Here is an 18649-nt window from a genome sequence, read left to right on the forward strand (position 1 = left end):
CTACTGGGATGTTCAGCTCCTATTTACATGTCTTGGGAAACCAAAATGCTGTTTGCTGCCAGATCAAAATAGATCATCCCCTTCTCTTGTTCAGAATGCATGTTTTTTTTTTTTTTCTTGCAATTATAGTAAAAAATCATTTATAGCAGTACTTCTAAAGTTTGCCCAAAAAATGACTCTTCTGTCAATTGTATTACAGAGTTACAAATTTTGTCAAGGAAAATTACAATTGATTTTAGATCAGTTGGATCCAGGGCAACCTAAAGAGGTAAGTTTAAAGGATAACTGTCAAGTTCATATAAATGTAATCATCTATATTTATATATAATATATAGTTATATATATGTATATATATATAATTCGAAGCAGCTGGGCTGTTTCTCTTGAAGATAGTGCTTATTATGGCAATGATCAACTCATAGGTCTGCTAGACCTTCCACTATTGAAATGAACATTCAGCCTACGGGAGGCTGTCCTTAGGGAATAGTCATGGTTTGTAAGAGGAATTCTTATTTCTAAGTTTCAATTTTGAAGGTATGAAGTTATGAGAAGTTTTTCCTCAAACTGTTCCTTTTCTGTTGCTTTGTATATAATAGTTTAGTGATTTCTTTGAAGAAAAAATTCATTTAATGTTTTTTTAAAATCGGGAAAATCTGAACAACTTTGACAAATATTCATTTATTAGAAAAAGGATTTTAAAGGAGCAATTTTATTGAATTGCATGCTTATACTTTAAGAGTTTGTATAAATTACTGTTTATGAAGTATTATTTTATTTGAAAGTCAAGCTGAAATAGAAAATATAGTAAGATTTTGAAGTACCTAAGACTCTTGTTTCTGTCTTGCTATGTGTTCTCTATGAATGAATAGTTATGATTTATTCCCATGGATTTTCTAAAAAGTCACAGAAGAATAATTTTTTTCCCTCTCAGCATTTTGCATTCTGATTTATTTTTTAGGTTCTCAGTAAATAAGATGTTTTAAAATATGAAATAGGATTTGAATTTTATATAATAACAATCTTGTTGTCTTTAGTTTAAGTGATTATTTGGAAATCTATACATGTTCAAAAACATTATACCACTTTGGGAAGTAGGAAATTCTTAATGGGATTTTGTCCTAAAAATTAACTGAACAGGAAAAATGTTTTTAAAAACTTTTCATAGTCTCTTTAAACCCTATCACAAATAAAGTTATAATGAGGAGTTCTTTCATGTGAATACATAGACATTTTAAAAATACATGTGTATTCTTTTTTTCCTAAAACTTTTTTTTTTTTTAATTTTTTTTTTACAGAGACAGAGAATCAGAGAGAGGGATAGATAGGGACAGACAGACAGGAATGGAGAGATGAGAAGCATCAATTGTTTTTTTCTTTGTGGCACTTTAATTTTCATTGATTGGTTTCTCATATATGCCTTGACCCTGAGGCTACAGCAGACTGAGTAACCCCTTGCTCAAACCAGCGACCTTGGGTCCAAGCTGGTGAGCTTTGCTCAAACAAGATGAGCTCGCACTCAAGCTGGCGACCTCGGGGTCTCAAACCTGGGTCCTCCTCATCCCAGTCCGACGCTCTATCCACTGTGCCACCGCCTGGTCAGGCTTTGCCTAAAACTTGCCACCCTCATTCAGAGTGTCTGGTTTCCTGAGGTCTCAGCTCTGTTCTCAGACTCCTCACCTTTTTTATTTTATTATTTTTTTAAAAATCTCTAGGCATTAGTTATTTCGGTGGGGAAATAACCAGGTTTTGAGGAACAGGTTGGAATCGGTGGGTTATTACTCACTAGTTGGAGAGTCAGTGAGGAGAAGCTCTGCTCCATTTATAATTGCAGAGCTGTTATTCTCCGCTGTTGTCCCTTGGGTCACACTCTTTTGAGTGAATTCTGATTGGATTTTGAGAAGAATGATTAAGAAATAAGCCTTCTGTGAAAATACAGAAATTCAATTTTGCATCATGCTGCTGAATGACATTTTTTTATGTCAGTGGTTAGAAGGTCAGAGAATCTGGTGTAGCAGCAGAAACAAGTAGATTGCTTTGGGAAAACTGTTCATTATCTTAGAATGGGAATAAATACTTCACCATTAAAGCCCTCAAATTGTAGGACCACCTACTCCAGTGGGGAAAGCGTGTGGGACAAGCCATTGCCCTGGGGATTCTGATTCCGCCGCCATCTTTCCTCTTCCACTTACAAGATTCCAGGTCACATGTCTCATACACTCAGCATTTTTATTATTTCTACACATTAAATAACCTACTTTCCCTCTGTTTAAAACTAGTTTTAAAAATGAGTTCTTAAAAATCATTTTATAAAAGAACATCTGATTCTCTTCAATTGCCTCTTTAAAACAATTGTCCAGACTTTGCTTTTCAATGTTTGTTAAATATTTGGAGAATTGGTCTTTTTCTAGCAGCTCAGTATTAATAAAAATCTCTTTAAAAATTATAGGTGAGATATGAAGCCTTGCAAATGTTATGTTCAGCCCCGCCATCTGATGTATTGAACTGTGAAAATTGGACCACTCTTTGTGAAAAACTGACAGTGTCTCTTTCAGATCCTGATCCTGTGCTTAGTGTAAGGAAATGCTTATAGAAATATTAAAAATAAGTTTTTCCTATCAGCTCAAGTGTTTATGAAATTTCAGTTCTAGCATTTTAATTGTCAAGATTTTTTTAAAGGAATTAACTGTTTCATGATTAGATTCAAAGTATGGTCAATGTCACACTACATTGACAAATTATAGTGGACTGTGTTAACTTGTACATTTTATTTTCTCTGGCAAAGGGATATTCAAGCATATGTCCTTGTTTTGAATTAAATAAACTATTTAAAAAGAACTTTTAAAGTGTTTTTGGAAAGAATTCATGTTATATGAAAATTTGAACTGATATGATTAATTAGAATTTATTCTAAAGGATGGCCCTGGCTGGTTGGTTCAGTGGTAGAGTGTTGGCTGGCATGTGAAAGTGCCAGGTTCAGTTTTTGATCAGGGCACACAGGAGAAGTGACCAGTTGCTTCTCTACCCCTTCCCTCCTTCTCTCTCTCTCTCTCTCTCTCTCCCCCGGACTTCCTGCATCCATGGCTTGATTGGAGTGAGTTGGCCCTGGGCACTGAGGATGGCTTCATGGCCTCCACCCCAGGTGCTAAGAAGAGCTTTGTTACTGAGCAATGGAGCAACACCCCAGATGGGCAAAGGATCGCCCCCTATTGGACTTGGCTGGATGGATCCTTGTTGGGGCACATGTGGGAGTCTGTCTCTTTGCCTTCCCTCCTCTCATAAAATAAAAAAATAAAAAAATAAAAACAATTTATTCCAAAGGATTCATAATTATACTCAATGTATTTAAGTGTTTATTTAGAGATTGCTTAATTGCTTAAAAAGAGAAGTTAGAAAAGTGTAAAGCTAAGAGTTAAAAGATAATAGAGGTGAATCATAATGCAAATATAGAAGAATTTCCAAATTTTAAAACTATGAAATCCTTAGAGATGTAATTGTAAAAAATGATTTGTAAACTACTTCTTAGGAATAGTTTAGGATGAAAAGTAGGGTGATACTAAAAAGTGCAGTAATTCTTGGCTAATAATCTGTGATATGAATTTTAAAAATTCTGAATTTATCAGTATCACATTTAAATATAAATTAGGTCTTTTTTAGAGTCTTTTTCTTTTTCTTTTTTTTTCTTTTGTATTTTTCTGAAGCTGGAAACGGGGAGAGACAGTCAGACAGACTCCCGCATGCGCCCGACCGGGATCCACCCAGCACGCCCACCAGGGGCGACGCTCTGCCCACCAGGGGGCGATGCTCTGCCCCTCCGGGGGGTCGCTCTGCCGCGACCAGAGCCACTCTAGCGCCTGGGGCAGAGGCCAAGGAGCCATCCCCAGTGCCCGGGCCATCTTTGCTCCAATGGAGCCTTGGCTGCGGGAGGGGAAGAGAGAGACAGAGAGGAAGGAGGGGGTGGGGCTGGAGAAGCAAATGGGCGCTTCTCCTAGGTGCCCTGGCCGGGAATCGAACCCGGGTCCCCCGCACGCCAGGCCGACGCTCTACCGCTGAGCCAAGCCGCCAGGGCTAGAGTCTTTTTCTTTATTATTGATGTGTGTCTATGAAGAAAAATTTAGCTTTAAAATTGAAACAATGTTTTGTACAGAATTTTTGAAGCATTAGTACAGAGTTAAATGATTTTAACTGTTTTATAACTATGTATTGAATGCATATAGTGTGCATCATTCTAGTTTAGATGCTGAGAACATACTATGAGGAAGATAGATGTTTGCCTTCATAGAACTTACACACTACCAGAAAAGACAGTAAACAAGCTGCTATAAAAAAAATCTCAGTACATTTGTGTTTAGATACACTTTTTCATCAATGAAGATATAATTATATTAGTAAACTGAAGTGGACTTTAAAAAGGTGGTTTATTATAGTATTTTTATAAGGGGAAAAGGTGTTTACCTCGTACCTTGATGCAGGTCAATCTTGCTAATACCAGTGGATGATGCAGACCTCTGTAAAAACAAAATCAGAAACACATTCAAAGATCTAAGAACTTCAAGGTAAAAAACATTTTAAGGTCACCTTAAAATTTCAAGACTCTGTAATAGAAAACACAATTATAAATTTCTCTGTATTTTTTTTTTACTTCACAAACACAGAATAGTAGTTAGAGAGGTTTCTGTAATTTAAAAAATTATATGATAACTTTATAAACACAGTAAAGATCCTAATGGGTCAGTATAAGTGGCTTTATTTAGCTCTTACAGATTATTAAGCAGCAAGAGTCAGAGTCAATAATTAAGTTAATAAAATTGGGAGAAGTTGTTAAAAAGAGAAGATGGTAATAGAACCAGTCATTTTGGAGGAGAAACCAGGCGTGGTATTCATTTAGAATTTATGCTTGGTCCACAATCTTTTTGAATTTGATTCTGTTTCTTCATTTCCTACTCTAAGGAACTCTTAAAGTATAACTGACTGAAGCCTATAGCATTTGAAACGTGTTACAGATACTGATCAATTGCTGCAACTGTAAAAATAGACTTCCCAAAGGATTTAATATCCTTTGTTCAGCAGGAATCTCTTGCAGTTATTAGACAATATTTTAGTCACTTGGGTAACCTTGTTTGTAAGCATATTATTCTAATATTTGATACAGGTAAGGTTATTAGTTTTTGTCTCCAGAGTAGAACAGCTAATGTTTTTATTTATTGGGGAGTTGAATTTCACTATTAGGATTAATCTCATCTCAATATTAAAGTTGATATAATTAAAATAATAGTAACATTATCATTTTTAAGTTTCTACTAATGCCAGGTACTGTTCTAAGTATATCTGTTATGTCATTTAATTCATTTACTTTGTGAAGTTCTAAAATATATTATCACACAATACTTTTTCTTGAGAATAAACAAGATTATTAGAATCCTACATATCTATTAATAATTATTGAAACTTTTCACATAAGCAATTAAATAAAAGGCAACAATGTTGGACTTGGAACGTTTTTTAAAAAAAAAAATTTAGTGGCCCTGGCCAGTTGGCTCAGTGGTAGAGTGTCGGCCTGGCATGCAGGAGTCCCGGGTTTGATTCCCGGCCAGGGCACCCAGGAGAAGTGCCCATCTGCTTCTCCACCCCTCCCCCTCTCCTTCCTCTCTGTCTCTCTCTTACCCTCTCGCAGCCGAGGCTCCACTGGAGAAAGTTTGCCCGGGTGCTGAGGATGGCTCTGTGGCCTCTGCCTCAGGCACTAGAATGGCTCTGATTGCGGCAGAGCGATGCCCCAAGATGGGCAGAGCATCGCCCCCTGGTGGGCATGCCAGGTGGATCCCGGTAGGGCGCATGCGGGAGTCTGTCTGACTGCCTCCCTGTTTCCAGCTTCGGAAAAATACAAAAATATATATATATATATGTATATATATAAATATATATACATATATATATATATTTAAAAAGAGAAGATGGTAATAGAACCAGTCATTTTGGAGGAGAAAACCAAATAAATATATATATATTTAGTAACACTGCTATGTTTCCTTGACACAATTATGTTGTACCTTCCTCTGTCAAACCTCACCAGCCACCCTATGTCTGTATCTACTATTACTGATTTTACAACAATATGCTTCTGTCTTGGATTTACTATTAGATTTGGGTGATTTTACTTTTTTGTTGACCAACACAAGAGTGTACCCTTTTTTACGTACACTACTATAAACAATTTCCTGAATGATTTGTTTTCTAAGTTTTGTACTATGTGAAAAATGATCATCTTTATTCTATTTTGTAAGACTTTTGGATGTAAATCTTTCATTTTATTTCCATAGGATCGGATTTTAAAATTCTATGCACAGACATTTACACTTTCACCATTACATATGACCAAGGACATTTATACAAGTTTAGGTATGTTAAATTATTTAAAAAATTTTTAAATTTATATTTAAGAAAAATGGATAAGAAATAACTTTTTTTTTCCAGAAAGCATTATAATTGAACGGTATACTAGTCATATATTCTTTTACTTTTTATTTTCAGCTAAATATTTGGAGTTATACTTTCTTTCTAGTGAAAGTCATATTCCTACTTTTTCAACTGGCATAGATATAACTAATCCTAATGTGATCCGCTTACTTAAAAAGGTATTCATTTGCTATAATATGTTTTTAATGTTATTTAATAATTCTATATTTAAGAATTCTAATTTTTGAGAACCGTCATACTCTGTTTTATAGGTTCGTCTTCTAAATGAATATCAGAAAGTGGTTCCATCTTTCTGGATTCGTCACCCTGAAAAGTAAGTCCCCTAATTTATGCCAACATAAGTTATAGTAGTGTTATTGTTGTCCCACATACATTTCAAAGAGAAAGAATAGAGAGTCTTAATTTATTTACATGATTGAGAAGGGATTAATAAAGTTTTATTTTATTTTCTAGCTCTGTGTGTTTTGTTCTTAGCTTTGTGAATGGCTCTATGCAGGTATTGTTTTACATCATTTATTTATCACCACAAGATAAAGAGAGGAGAGGGTGTTGTAGCTTCTGGTTCTTTCATTATTAGTCTCTACTACTTTGGATAAGTTCCTTAATTGTTCTTTAAACTTTTTCCTTTTAGTTCTAAAAGTTTTAATAAAGCTGTAAGAGCAATTGTGAGTCTAAAAAGGAAAGTTAAATTTGGAGAGCTAGTGTTGAAATAGAAAGAATATAATTTTATAAACCAGTAAAGCCATTTACTGAAATATAAAAGTTGTTTCTAATGGTTACTCAATTCTTTTTATCTATCTATCATCTATCTATCTATCATCTATCTATCTATCTATCTATCTATCTATCTATCTATCTATCTATCTATCTATCTATCATCATATATGATCTATCTAAATAGCATTTCCCCCCCCAAACTTTAAGGTATATGGAAGAAATTGTGGAGAGTACTCTGTCCTTATTATCAGTCAAACATGATCAAAATCACCTTGCCTCACAAAGGATTTTGCATCCCATCTACTTTCTTGCATTGGTTGATACCAAGGCTGTGTGGTTCAAAACGTGGATGGTAAGAAAAAATGAAATAAGTTTTTATATCTTTCAATGCATATATTTCAGAGAATAGCTAATGTTTGGGTGTTTTCTGTGTACTAAGAGTTATAATTTCTTTTATATATGTTAACTCATTTAATTGTTGTAACAGTGTATGAGATAGGTGGTATTATTGCATTTTACAAATGCAGCAACTGAGGCATAGTAAAGTTAAATGACTTGTTCAAGATTGTTTATGTAGTAAATGACAGAGCCAGACAGGGTTTTCTTTGTTTACATATTTATTTATTTATTTTTGAGTTTTTTAAATAAAAAAATTGTAGGATTTATTTTTATTTTTATATATGTATTTATTTTTTTAAAATTTATTTTATAACTGAATTTATTCCAGATCTGGTCATCTTTAGTTTAAAAACTTCAAAAATTTAAAGCATGTGTGGTAGAACATGAAGAGTCAATGTTCATTTTTTTCTGGCTTAGATGATATATCTAAAAATATTTCTTGATTTGCCTCTTTGTGAATCTGCACCATGGTAAATGTGTTTAATGCCTGAATGCTGGTGATTGCCTATGGACCTCACCAGTGACCTTGAACTGAAGCTATGTAATCTATGTAATATTAAGAGTAAAGAGACCCTTTGCTGTTACCTCCCTATCTGCTTTGCTAAGAGTGGTCAGTGTCTGGCTGTAATGGCAGCAGTTTTGGCTTATGTTCTCATATCTCTGTGTCTTTCTACCTTTACTGTCTGCTGAGCATTCTATCATATTCTATATTTGTGGGAAGGGGAGGGAAGGACTGTGCCTGGACTTACCATGCAAAGCCTCAACATGTTCATTTATTGCTCAGCAGAATTTGGACATTATCTAACAGAAGTTTTTTTTTGTTTTTGTTTCTGCATGTATTACTTAAAATGTGTTATAATGCCCAATTAACAAAAACACAATTCTGTCTAGTGTTTAACCTTCACCTACCCTATCAAGTATGTGTTAGTAAATGTTTGCTCAATTTGATTAACTTGAACCATTTGTTTCTTGCCTGAATCTGACCTTTTTCCTTAATTTTTTGATTATCAAATTACATTATTGTAGAAAATATGCAAAATATATAAAAGCACAAATAAAATCAAATTTCTCTAAGTTTATAACACAAAGATTAACTATTAAGATTTTGATATATATAGTTCTTTATTTTTTTATTTATTTTTTTAATTTTTTTATTTTTTACAGAGACAGAGAGTGAGTCAGAGAGAGGGATAGACAGGGACAGACAGACAGGAACGGAGAGAGATGCAACACCTTAGTTGTTCATTGATTGCTTTCTCACACGTGCCTTGACGGCGGGCCTTCAGCAGACCGAGTAACCCCTTGCTGGAGCCAGTGACCTTGGGTCCAAGCTGGTGGGCTTTTGTTCAAACCAGATGAGCCCACGCTCAAACTGGCGACCTCGGAGTCTCGAACCTGGGTCCTCTGCATCCCAGTCCGACGCTCTATCCACGGCGCCACCGCCTGGTCAAGCTATATAGTTATTTATTATATATACTTTTAAATTTATGTATTTAGTTCTTTTTTTAAAAAAGAATCATGTTCTACTAACTGTTTATAATTTTTTTTTACTTAACATTTTTATTGCCAGTACTTGATTCTTAAGAAAATGAGGAAGATCACAGTAACTAACCAACAGAAAATTATTAACGAAGTGAAAATTCATCCAATTCTCCTATGCCCTGTAAGGCAGAAGTTGGAGAACTATTTATATAAAGATCCAGACAGTAAATATTTTTGGCTCTGTGGACTGTTCTGTTTCTGTTGCTCTCTGCTGTGGCCTAAGCACCCACAGATAATACATAAATGAATGGACATAACTGTGTTCCAGTAAAACTTTTGCTGGCCACATTTGGCCTGAGAGCTATAGCTTGGTTACTCTGGTCTGAGGGATGCAGTATGAAGAATTTTTTTCAGAACATGGTCAATAGTTTAATTGTAGGTCAACATATCTCTCTTATTAAACCTGAAAAAGATTAATGGTTTTAAAAACATTTTAAGCTGTGAAGATTAAAACACAGACTTTAATTAACTTTCAATGAACTAAAACCCCATTTAATTGAATTCTTATTATTCTCTGGGATTCTGATAGTTTTTACTGGGTAATATTCTGTGTAATAATTTTTATTCTCAAGTAAAATGAAGAAGCTATGTTGTACACTAATGATATCTAATATAATTTAATTAAATAATACATGTACTTTCTCCTTGCTTTATAAAATGCCTAGGAAGCATGCTTTAATCAAATATATATTTATCTCTAAGGAGAGAATTAAAGATTATTTTGGCACTTTCAATCACTTTAAAAATATGATGGGCAGAGCATGCTCTGTCTCTTCAGAGCATTTATTTTACATTGTCAAATTTCTGCATATGTAGACAGTACAGTAACCTCTACAATGCGAGGGCTGTCGTTTCCACCCCTCTCCTACTTTGCATCTTTTCTTTAGGCTCTGTCATACATGGGTAGTCAGATTGTTCTTTGGTGGTGGTTTTAAAATATACTGCTCACAAAAATTAGGGGATATTTTATTGCTTCATATTCTTTTTGAAATATCCTCTAACTTTTTTGAGCAATATAGCTTAGTATGGGGACTGGTCACAGTTGAGGGACAGAATGGTTTTCTACTAGTCTGTCAGTAAATCCATAGTTTTTTGATATATTTGGATGCTTGTGATTGCTATGCTCATAATCTATTATAATAAAAAACCTGTTCGGCACTGATTACAATAGTTTAAAACTAAGTTATTGGTGTAATTTATGATAATTTTGGAAATAAGGCAGGAAAAACAGATTTTAAATGGTATAGGTTACGTATTAAATACCATCTTTCTCATTATTTCAGCATGCATATTATAGCCGAACTGTCGTGCTAAAACTTATTGAAAAGAAGTATAAATCTCTGGTAAGTCTGTATTTCTGTTCTTATGCTGAGACATAATATCACAAAAAGACATATGATATAATAACTTGAATGTATAAAGTTGAGTGATAATATTGGATAACGAAGAAGTCTCCTTTTATGTGGTTTTTAACTACCATTTTGTGAAAACATAAAAAAAGATAAAAGTAAAGACTTAAAACATAGTCAGAATCACAATTATGAAATATATAACTGCATAGCAGTTTGGGCCACTAGTTTGAGGTTAAACCATATTTTTAAGTATTATTATGTAATTTATGTCAGGTATTTGTAAGGGAGTGAGTTCTATAAAATATCCCTGTGCTTCCAACCAAAAGCTGAACGAAAAATACAGAATGATATATATGCTTTTACATGTGCGAAAATGGATTCAAGTTACACCAAATATAAACTAATACTGTAAAATATACTAGCAATATTTTTAACATTTATTGCTATTAGTAGAACAATATGTAAGGGCAGTGAAAGAAATTGAAAAGAAATCAGCAATTCAAATAATTGTGACAAACCAGAAAAGTGTGAAGTTTATTAAAATAGTTAACAAATACTAATGTGACTTTGGAATGATAAGTATGGTTTATTATGCAGTTAGATAGAATCTTGAGTGTACAAGTCCAGTGAAGGGGAAGATTCATTGAATGGTGAATTTTTGGGTGAATGCAATAGAGCTTAGACTGAAAGAAAGAGAATAGTAATTGTTTTGTGTTTGAGAATTAAAATAATTGAGCTTCAGAAATGAGAAAAGGGATATTGGGTAAAAGAAATGGAATTTATCTGTGGAAGTAAAAAGTGCTTAAAAATCTTTAGACAAACTGAATTGAAGTAAGTCTTTCCACTTCTCATTTCTCTACCATTCTCATTTAAGGTAAAAATTTGTTGTTGCCATATGATCATAGACTGATTTTGTTAGAATAAATAAAGGAGAAAAAACAAAGAACAGATGGTTATTTGCCCCCCATGGTTTGGCATACAAATAACTCAATGTTGCTGTCACAGAGGCCTCTGGGGAGGTATTTCAAATATATTTTTATCGATTAACTCTTAAAATCTGTCCTTTACTTGAGAAGTTAATTATGCCATCACCAATTTTTGGCCTGCAAATAGTTACTATAGTAAACAACTTTAATATTTTATGAACATGGTTAAATATTTTATTTCATGTACATAATGGGTCAAATTTGCATGAGATTTCAAACAAAACCTCATTTCTCTTAAAAAAGCTTTACTAAATTTATAAACTACCAAAAGGTTTTATATGTATATTTTGTTTTCAGTTATTAGAGAGAACTTTGCCCAACTTTTGTAAAGACACATTGGGAAAAGTGGATGCAAGATCTATTAGTTCCCGTTTTCCTTTCAGAATCGATCAGATTTTGTGCATCTACAGTATAGAAACTTTGGACTGCTCCGTGGATTTGCCTTTTGTTCTATGAGAGATCCTCTCATGACTTTAGTCAGAGCAACCTGTTTAGCAGGGTCACTTGCTACAGCATTTCTTCTACCTTTTCTTCAGTACATTTTCTGCAACATTGAAATATCTGCATTGTCTAATGGGGGGCCACTAGCTATATGTGTCTCTTGAAAACTTGAAATATTATTAAGGAAACAGAAACTGAGTTTTAAATTTTCTTTCATTTCACTTTATAGCTAATACCTGGCTAGTGGCTACTGTCAGATTTTATTTGTTACAGTTATGACATTTATGATAGTTTCAGTAGGTAGCATTAGGCCACAAATAATTAATGTGTAAGTGCTGTCATTTTTTCTTTTTAATAAGGTATCTGAGAGGTTTATTTCTATTGTATTGCAAAGTCACAAACTAGTTGAAAAAAGTGTTTTGGCTAACAGCATAAATATTTAACCTTTTATTTTTAACAACTTGAATCTTTGCCCATCTACCCTTAAAGGAACGACTTCTGAAATAACTTTATGTAATTCATTTACTATTTCTCTTGTCCTCGTAAAGTCTTTTAAAAAATATCAACAGCTTAGGGTATTTAAATTCTCACTTTCTTTTTCCTATCATAGGCTTTTCCTACCAAAGTTTATTTTTAACATAACAACCCCCCTTCATCTTGGCATATATTGATAGTTCAGGAGAGTAGTATTAAATTAGATCCTGAATTTTACAGCAGATTTCTATCTCCTTGAGGTTTAGGAAAATCCTTCTTTTTATCTTTAACTGGACTCTTTAGACTAGTGTTTAAATTTACTGACTTTAGATCTGCTTTCTGCCCCTGTAATTTAAAGAGGGTATTATATGATGTGATTGTTTCTACTGAGATTGTACCTTTTTCCTGTGATTTTTGCCTTTTCTAAAATACAGTGTGCCACATTTAGGAAGTGAGGGGAGGAGTAATAGGAGTAGAAGTGGATGTAGGTGGGTTGTGAAAATAAAGCTGGGTAGAGATGTGTGCAAGATAGAAAGAAGGGTTTCTGAGGGTCTGAATGGCAATAAACTAAAGAGTCTCTGCGAGAGATTTTTTGGAGATAGTGTTTTGAGTTCTCAGTTAAAGAAACTATTCTTTGCTCTTTAGTCTCTTTAATCTGTGGATCTTCTTTTAAGTGTATTTATTTTTCCGTAATGGCAGTTGTTATCTAAGTAAATTTTTTGTTGTTGCTTTTTACCAAGGTTTGTGTAAGAATTAGGATTGCAAGGGTAAGTTTTTCTATTAGGAGGAGGTTGCAGCTTTGACTTAGATCAGGGGTCCCCAAACTACAGCCCACGGGCCGCATGCGACCCCCTGAGGCCATTTATCCAGCCCCTTTCGCATTTCCGGAAGGGGCACCTCTTTCATTGGTGGTCAGTGAGAGGAGCATAGTTCCCATTGAAATAGTGGTCAGTTTGTTGATTTAAATTTACTTGTTCTTTATTTTAAATATTGTATTTGTTCCCGTTTTGTTTTTTTACTTTAAGATATGTGCAGTGTGCATAGGGGTTTTTGTTCATAGTTTTTTTTTATAGTCCGGCCCTCCAACGGTCTGAGGGACAGTGAACTGGCCCCTGTGTAAAAAGTTTGGGGACCCCTGACTTAGAGAAACTCACAACAAACATAGAACAGATCACCACATTTTGGGGCTGTAGCATGTCCTTTTTTTTTTTTTTTTTTTTTTTTTTTTTTTGTATTTTTATGAAGCTGGAAACAGGGAGAGACAGTCAGACAGACTCCCGCATGTGCCCGACCGGGATCCACCCAGCACGCCCACCAGGGGCGACGCTCTGCCCACCAGGGGACGATGGTCTGCCCCTCCAGGGCGTCGCTCTGTTGTGACCAGAGCCACTCCAGCGCCTGGGGCAGAGGCCAAGGAGCCATCCCCAGTGCCCGGGCCATCTTTGCCCCAATGGAGCCCTGGCTGCGGGAGGGGAAGAGAGAGACAGAGAGGAAGGAGCGGTGGGGGGGGGGTGGAGAAGCAAATGGGCGCCTCTCCTATGTGCCCTGGCCGAGAATCGAACCCAGGTCCCCGCATGCCAGGCCGACGCTCTACCGCTGAGCCAACTGGCCAGGGCCTAGCATGTCCTAATAAATGTCTCAGATTCTTACCAAGCAAGAGCTAGGAAGAGGGTTATATGATCAGTGAGATGACAGTCATTGACTCCCCTCTTTAATGAACTGACAAAGCAGGGAGTGTCCTCATAAAAGTTTTGTAGGCATCCAGGGCAGTTTGACCAGTTTCCTTTGAATGATATTTTTGCTTGTAGCTGGTAATCTCAGGGTTTGCTTGCACTGATTGATTGGGTTGGACTATGCCTCCCTCTCTTCTCTATGAGACACACAGTAGATGCAAGATAAACCAGAATAAAACAGGAGTTAAGATTGTACAGATAGCAAAGCAAAAAAGCAAAGAACAAGCAGTTTAATAGCAATTTTTGTTTGTTTGTTTGTTTGTTTTTACCAGTGTCCCTCCAAAACAGAAGGGTACTTTGTACAAATTTGTGCAAATCTCATTACAAATCTTAGGATAACAAATTTTTCAGTGAAAGCTCAATGAAGCAAGTTGGAGCTCAGGTTACTGTTGACACAGACTCACATGGATCTGAAGGACTATCAGAGTTTGGGATTCAGGAGGCCCCAGTGAACAACTCTTCCACCACTGAATGCTGCCAAGTCAGTCTTCAATGTAACTTTAATGGAAGCTCCATTAGACAATGGAAGGATGAAGTCTATTGTTTAATACCTGAAACAGTGCATGAAGCTGAATTTATTCCTTGCTTAAGTTAGGCAAATCAGATTCTTAATCTTACTGTGTTTGGGGAATAGGTTGAAACTCAGGGAGTGATGGGCTATCAGAGGGGAGAATGAGTTCAGCCAAGTGTAGAAGAGTGGCAGCTCAAGAGACATTGTTGCTGACTAGCTGATTTTACAAATATGTATCCTGGGCTGTGTCTATTACTGGCTGATTTTCAGAAGCAAGGAGCTCACACTGACTGCTTGGCTTTCACAGGTATGTTCATTGAGATCTTTTGACATATGATTTACAAAATTTTAAACTTATTCTGCTGGATACCTCTTACCATGGTAATACAATGTGTCCGTAAAGTCATGGTGCACTTTTGACCGGTCCCAGGAAAGCAACAAAAGATGATAGAAATATGAAATCTGCACCAAATAAAAGGAAAGCCCTCCCAGTTTCTGTAGGATGATGTGGCAGCATGTGTGCATGCACAGATGATGACATAACACCGTGTATACAGCGGAGCAGCCCATGGCCATGCCAGTGGAGATGTGGACGGTACAGAGGAAAGTTCAGTGTATTCTGTAGCTCGCTAAATTCGAATCCATGACCAAAGTGCAATGTGAATATTGGCACTTGCTGGGATAAGCAGTTGAAGGAAACCGGCAGTTTGGTGGAGAAACCCCATTCTGGTAGGCCATCAGTCAGTGACGAGTCTATAGAGGCTATATGGGATAGCTACCTAAGGAGTCCTAAAAAATCTGTGCATGAACCCACATCGAACTACACTGAATAGGTATGAAACTGGGAGAGTTTTCCTTTTATTTGGTACAGATTTCACATTTCTATCGTCTTTTATTGCTTTCCTGTGACCAGTCAAAAGTGCACTATGACTACGAACACACTGTATAGGTTTATCATTGATTTATTAAATAGATTAAAATTATTTAAAAAACACATTACACTTTTCTGAGGATTGTGGAGAATATATATATATTTTTTCTTTTCATTTTTCTGAAGCTGGAAACGGGAAGGCAGTCAGACAGACTCCCGCATGCGCCCGACCAGGATCCACCCGGCATGCCCACCAGGGGGCGATGTTCTGCCCCTCTGGGGCATCGCTCTGTTGCATCCAGAGCCATTCTAGCACCTGAGGCAGAGGCCACAGAGCCATCCCCAGCGCCTGGGCCATCTTTGCTCCAATGGAGCCTCGGCCGTGGGAGGGGAAGAGAGAGACAGAGAGGAAGGAGAGGGGGAGTGGTGGAGAAGCAGATGGGCGCTTCTCCTGTGTGCCCTTGTCAGGAATCGAACCCGGGACTCTTGCACGCCAGGCCGATGCTCTACCACTGAGCCAACCGGCCAGGGCTGTGGAGAATATTTTATTCTTAATGAATAGGTGTTATCCTGGCAACGTGAGGAGGGTGCTTTAGGTAGTTGTAAGAGAATATTTCAGGGCAATGTAATAGAATGTTTAAAGGCTTAGGGATTGGAAAACACATAGTACATATGGAAACAACACATATTTCATATGACTAGACATAGATTATTAAGAGAAATATGAATTGGTATTAGGGAAATATCGCTGAAAGCTAATATTAAGTGGATGAAGGTTTTTGAAATGCTATTTTATGCTTTAAATTGGGTGTGTGTCAGGTGATTTCAGTTTGTTTCACTCATGCACAGGGCAGGGAATAATTCTATAAAAATAGACCTTTTTAAAGGAAATATTCAGCCCCTTCCCTTTTGCAGATGACAGTGTTGAGTTTGATGTAAATGTCAGTTTTGAGTGTATTGATTTTTCCGTAATGACAATTTGTTATTCTGTCATTTTCTTGGTTGTTGCTTTTTACCAAGGTATGTGTAAGAATTAGGATTGCAAGAGAAAGTTTGTCTAGAACCCGGGTAGTCAACCTTTTTATACCTACCACCCACTTTGTATCTCTGTTAGTAGTAAAATTTTCTAACCGCCCACCGGTTCCACAGTAATGGTGATTTATAACGTAGGGAAGTCATTTTACTTTTTTTTTTTTTTTTTGTATTTTTCCGAAGCTGGAAACGGGGAGGCAGTCAGACAGACTCCCACATGCACCCGACCGGGATCCACCCAGCACGCCCACCAGGGGGTGATGCTCTGCCCATTCAGGGCATCGCTCTGTTGCGACCAGAGCCACTCTAGCGCCTGGGACAGAGGCCAAGGAGCCATCCCCAGTGCCCAGGCCATCTTTTGCTCCAATGGAGCCTCGGCTGCAGGAGGGGAAGAGAGAGACAGAGAGGAAGGAGAGGGGGAGGGGTGGAGAAGCAGATGGGCGTCTCTCCTGTGTGCCGTGGCCGGGAATCGAACCCGGGACTTCTGCACACCAGGCCGATGCTCTACCACTGAGCCAACCGGCCAGGGCCTTACTTTATAAAATTTATAAAGCAGAGTTACAGAAAGTTAAAACATATAATAACAATTACTTACCAAGTACACTTTATGTCAGATTTTCGCTGTTTGGCAGAATAAATCTTTATAAAACAACTTACTATAGTTAAATCTATCTTTTTATTTATACTTTGGTTGCTCCACTACCGCCCACCATGAGAGCTGGAACTCCCACTAGTGGGCAGTAGAGACCAGGTTGACTACCACTGATCTAGAAAGAGGTAGTTCTGTCAGGAGGAGGTTGCCGCTTTGACTTAAAGAAACTCATAATAAACATGAAACAGATGATTACATTTTTGGTGTGTGTTGACTGGTCAGTGAAATTTTTTAGTGATTTTGCTTTCGATGGATTATTCATTTGATTGGATGCATATTGAATTGGCTTTTGGTGACTAATTTTTACATAGGTTGATGTATTTCTGTGTTTGTGTGCATGTGTGTGATTAGGGCAGGGGTATCTGGAGGATAAGAGGAAGAAAACTGTCAGATCATAAAGAGTTTTTGTATCATGTCAAATTTAGGGGATTGGCATTTATTCTGTAGGTGTGGTAAGCCACTGATAGGTTTTTAAGTACTGAGGTAACATCATATTAAAGCTTTGGTATATTTGAGAAATAGGTTTAAGCTGCTAGGTGGAGATAGGGAAGAAGTGTTGAAGCCAAACATTTAAGAAGAGGATTTGCAGTAATCCAAGGAAAAGATGTTAGAAACATGAATTTGGGCTCTTGACAGAGTGAAATAGTATAAATGAATGGACCAACTTTAGAATGTAGGATTGAGAGAACGTGGCTTTTTTGAATGGCTGGTAAGTGAGAACTTAATTGAGTGACTAATGTCATTCATTGAGATAAGTAATAGAGTAGGAGAAAAATAAGAGAGTTGGGAAAAGTAATGACTTTAGAATTGGTAGATTTGGTCATTATCTAGTTTGAAATTAAGATTTTTTAGGAGGCAATTTTATATTATTGGTTTGATTTAATTTAGAGAAGCTATAGATATGGCAAAGGGTCCCTAAGACCACCCCCAGATTTGATAATTTTCTGAGAATACTCATAGGACTCAGCATATAGTCATAATCCCATCTATGATTTATAATGGAAAAAGATATGAAGCAAAACTGACATAGAGAAAAGGTACATTTGGTGAAGTCTGGAGGGTATCAAGCATAAGCTTAAAAGAGTTTTTCCCAATATAAATTTTGACAGCTCATGCAGAATGTATTCTAAAGAAGCTCATTAAAGACTCTGCTGATTTTTTGAAATTGGAGGTTGGTTACATAGGCACTTCCTGCTTGGCACATGTCAGGATTTGTCGATTGCAAATTTTTTATAATTAATGAGTTATTATTTTATTAGATCACTACAGCAGTTCAGCAGTGTTTTCAGTATTTTGAGTTATGTGAGACCATGAAAGCTGATAAGACTGTGGGACATTCAAAGCATTGTGGTAAGTAGTTTTCTCTGTTATGTACTTTAAAAATATATATATAATTTATGAATCAAAATAGCATAGTAGTAACTATTTTTAAATAGTAGCATGGTAAAATAGATCACTTTTGCTATTG

At 36.2% G+C, this 18649-nt stretch overlaps 1 protein-coding gene across 4 annotated transcripts in view; it reads left to right on the forward strand.

The window, feature by feature from the left end:
• TBC1D32 (TBC1 domain family member 32) overlaps positions 1-18649 on the forward strand; it is a 233294-nt gene that overhangs the window by 24718 nt on the left and 189927 nt on the right. For all 4 annotated transcript variants that reach the window (XM_066373353.1, XM_066373356.1, XM_066373355.1 and 1 more), the window contains 8 exons: positions 200-268; positions 2447-2572; positions 6315-6393; positions 6526-6629; positions 6723-6784; positions 7396-7540; positions 10413-10472; positions 18441-18531. In XM_066373353.1, the coding sequence (XP_066229450.1) occupies positions 200-268; positions 2447-2572; positions 6315-6393; positions 6526-6629; positions 6723-6784; positions 7396-7540; positions 10413-10472; positions 18441-18531 (736 nt within the window). The remainder of the gene's footprint in view (positions 1-199; positions 269-2446; positions 2573-6314; positions 6394-6525; positions 6630-6722; positions 6785-7395; positions 7541-10412; positions 10473-18440; positions 18532-18649) is intronic.

This window comes from Saccopteryx leptura, chromosome 3, assembly GCF_036850995.1.
Source record: "Saccopteryx leptura isolate mSacLep1 chromosome 3, mSacLep1_pri_phased_curated, whole genome shotgun sequence".
In the NCBI taxonomy this organism is placed as follows: Eukaryota; Metazoa; Chordata; class Mammalia; order Chiroptera; family Emballonuridae; genus Saccopteryx; species Saccopteryx leptura.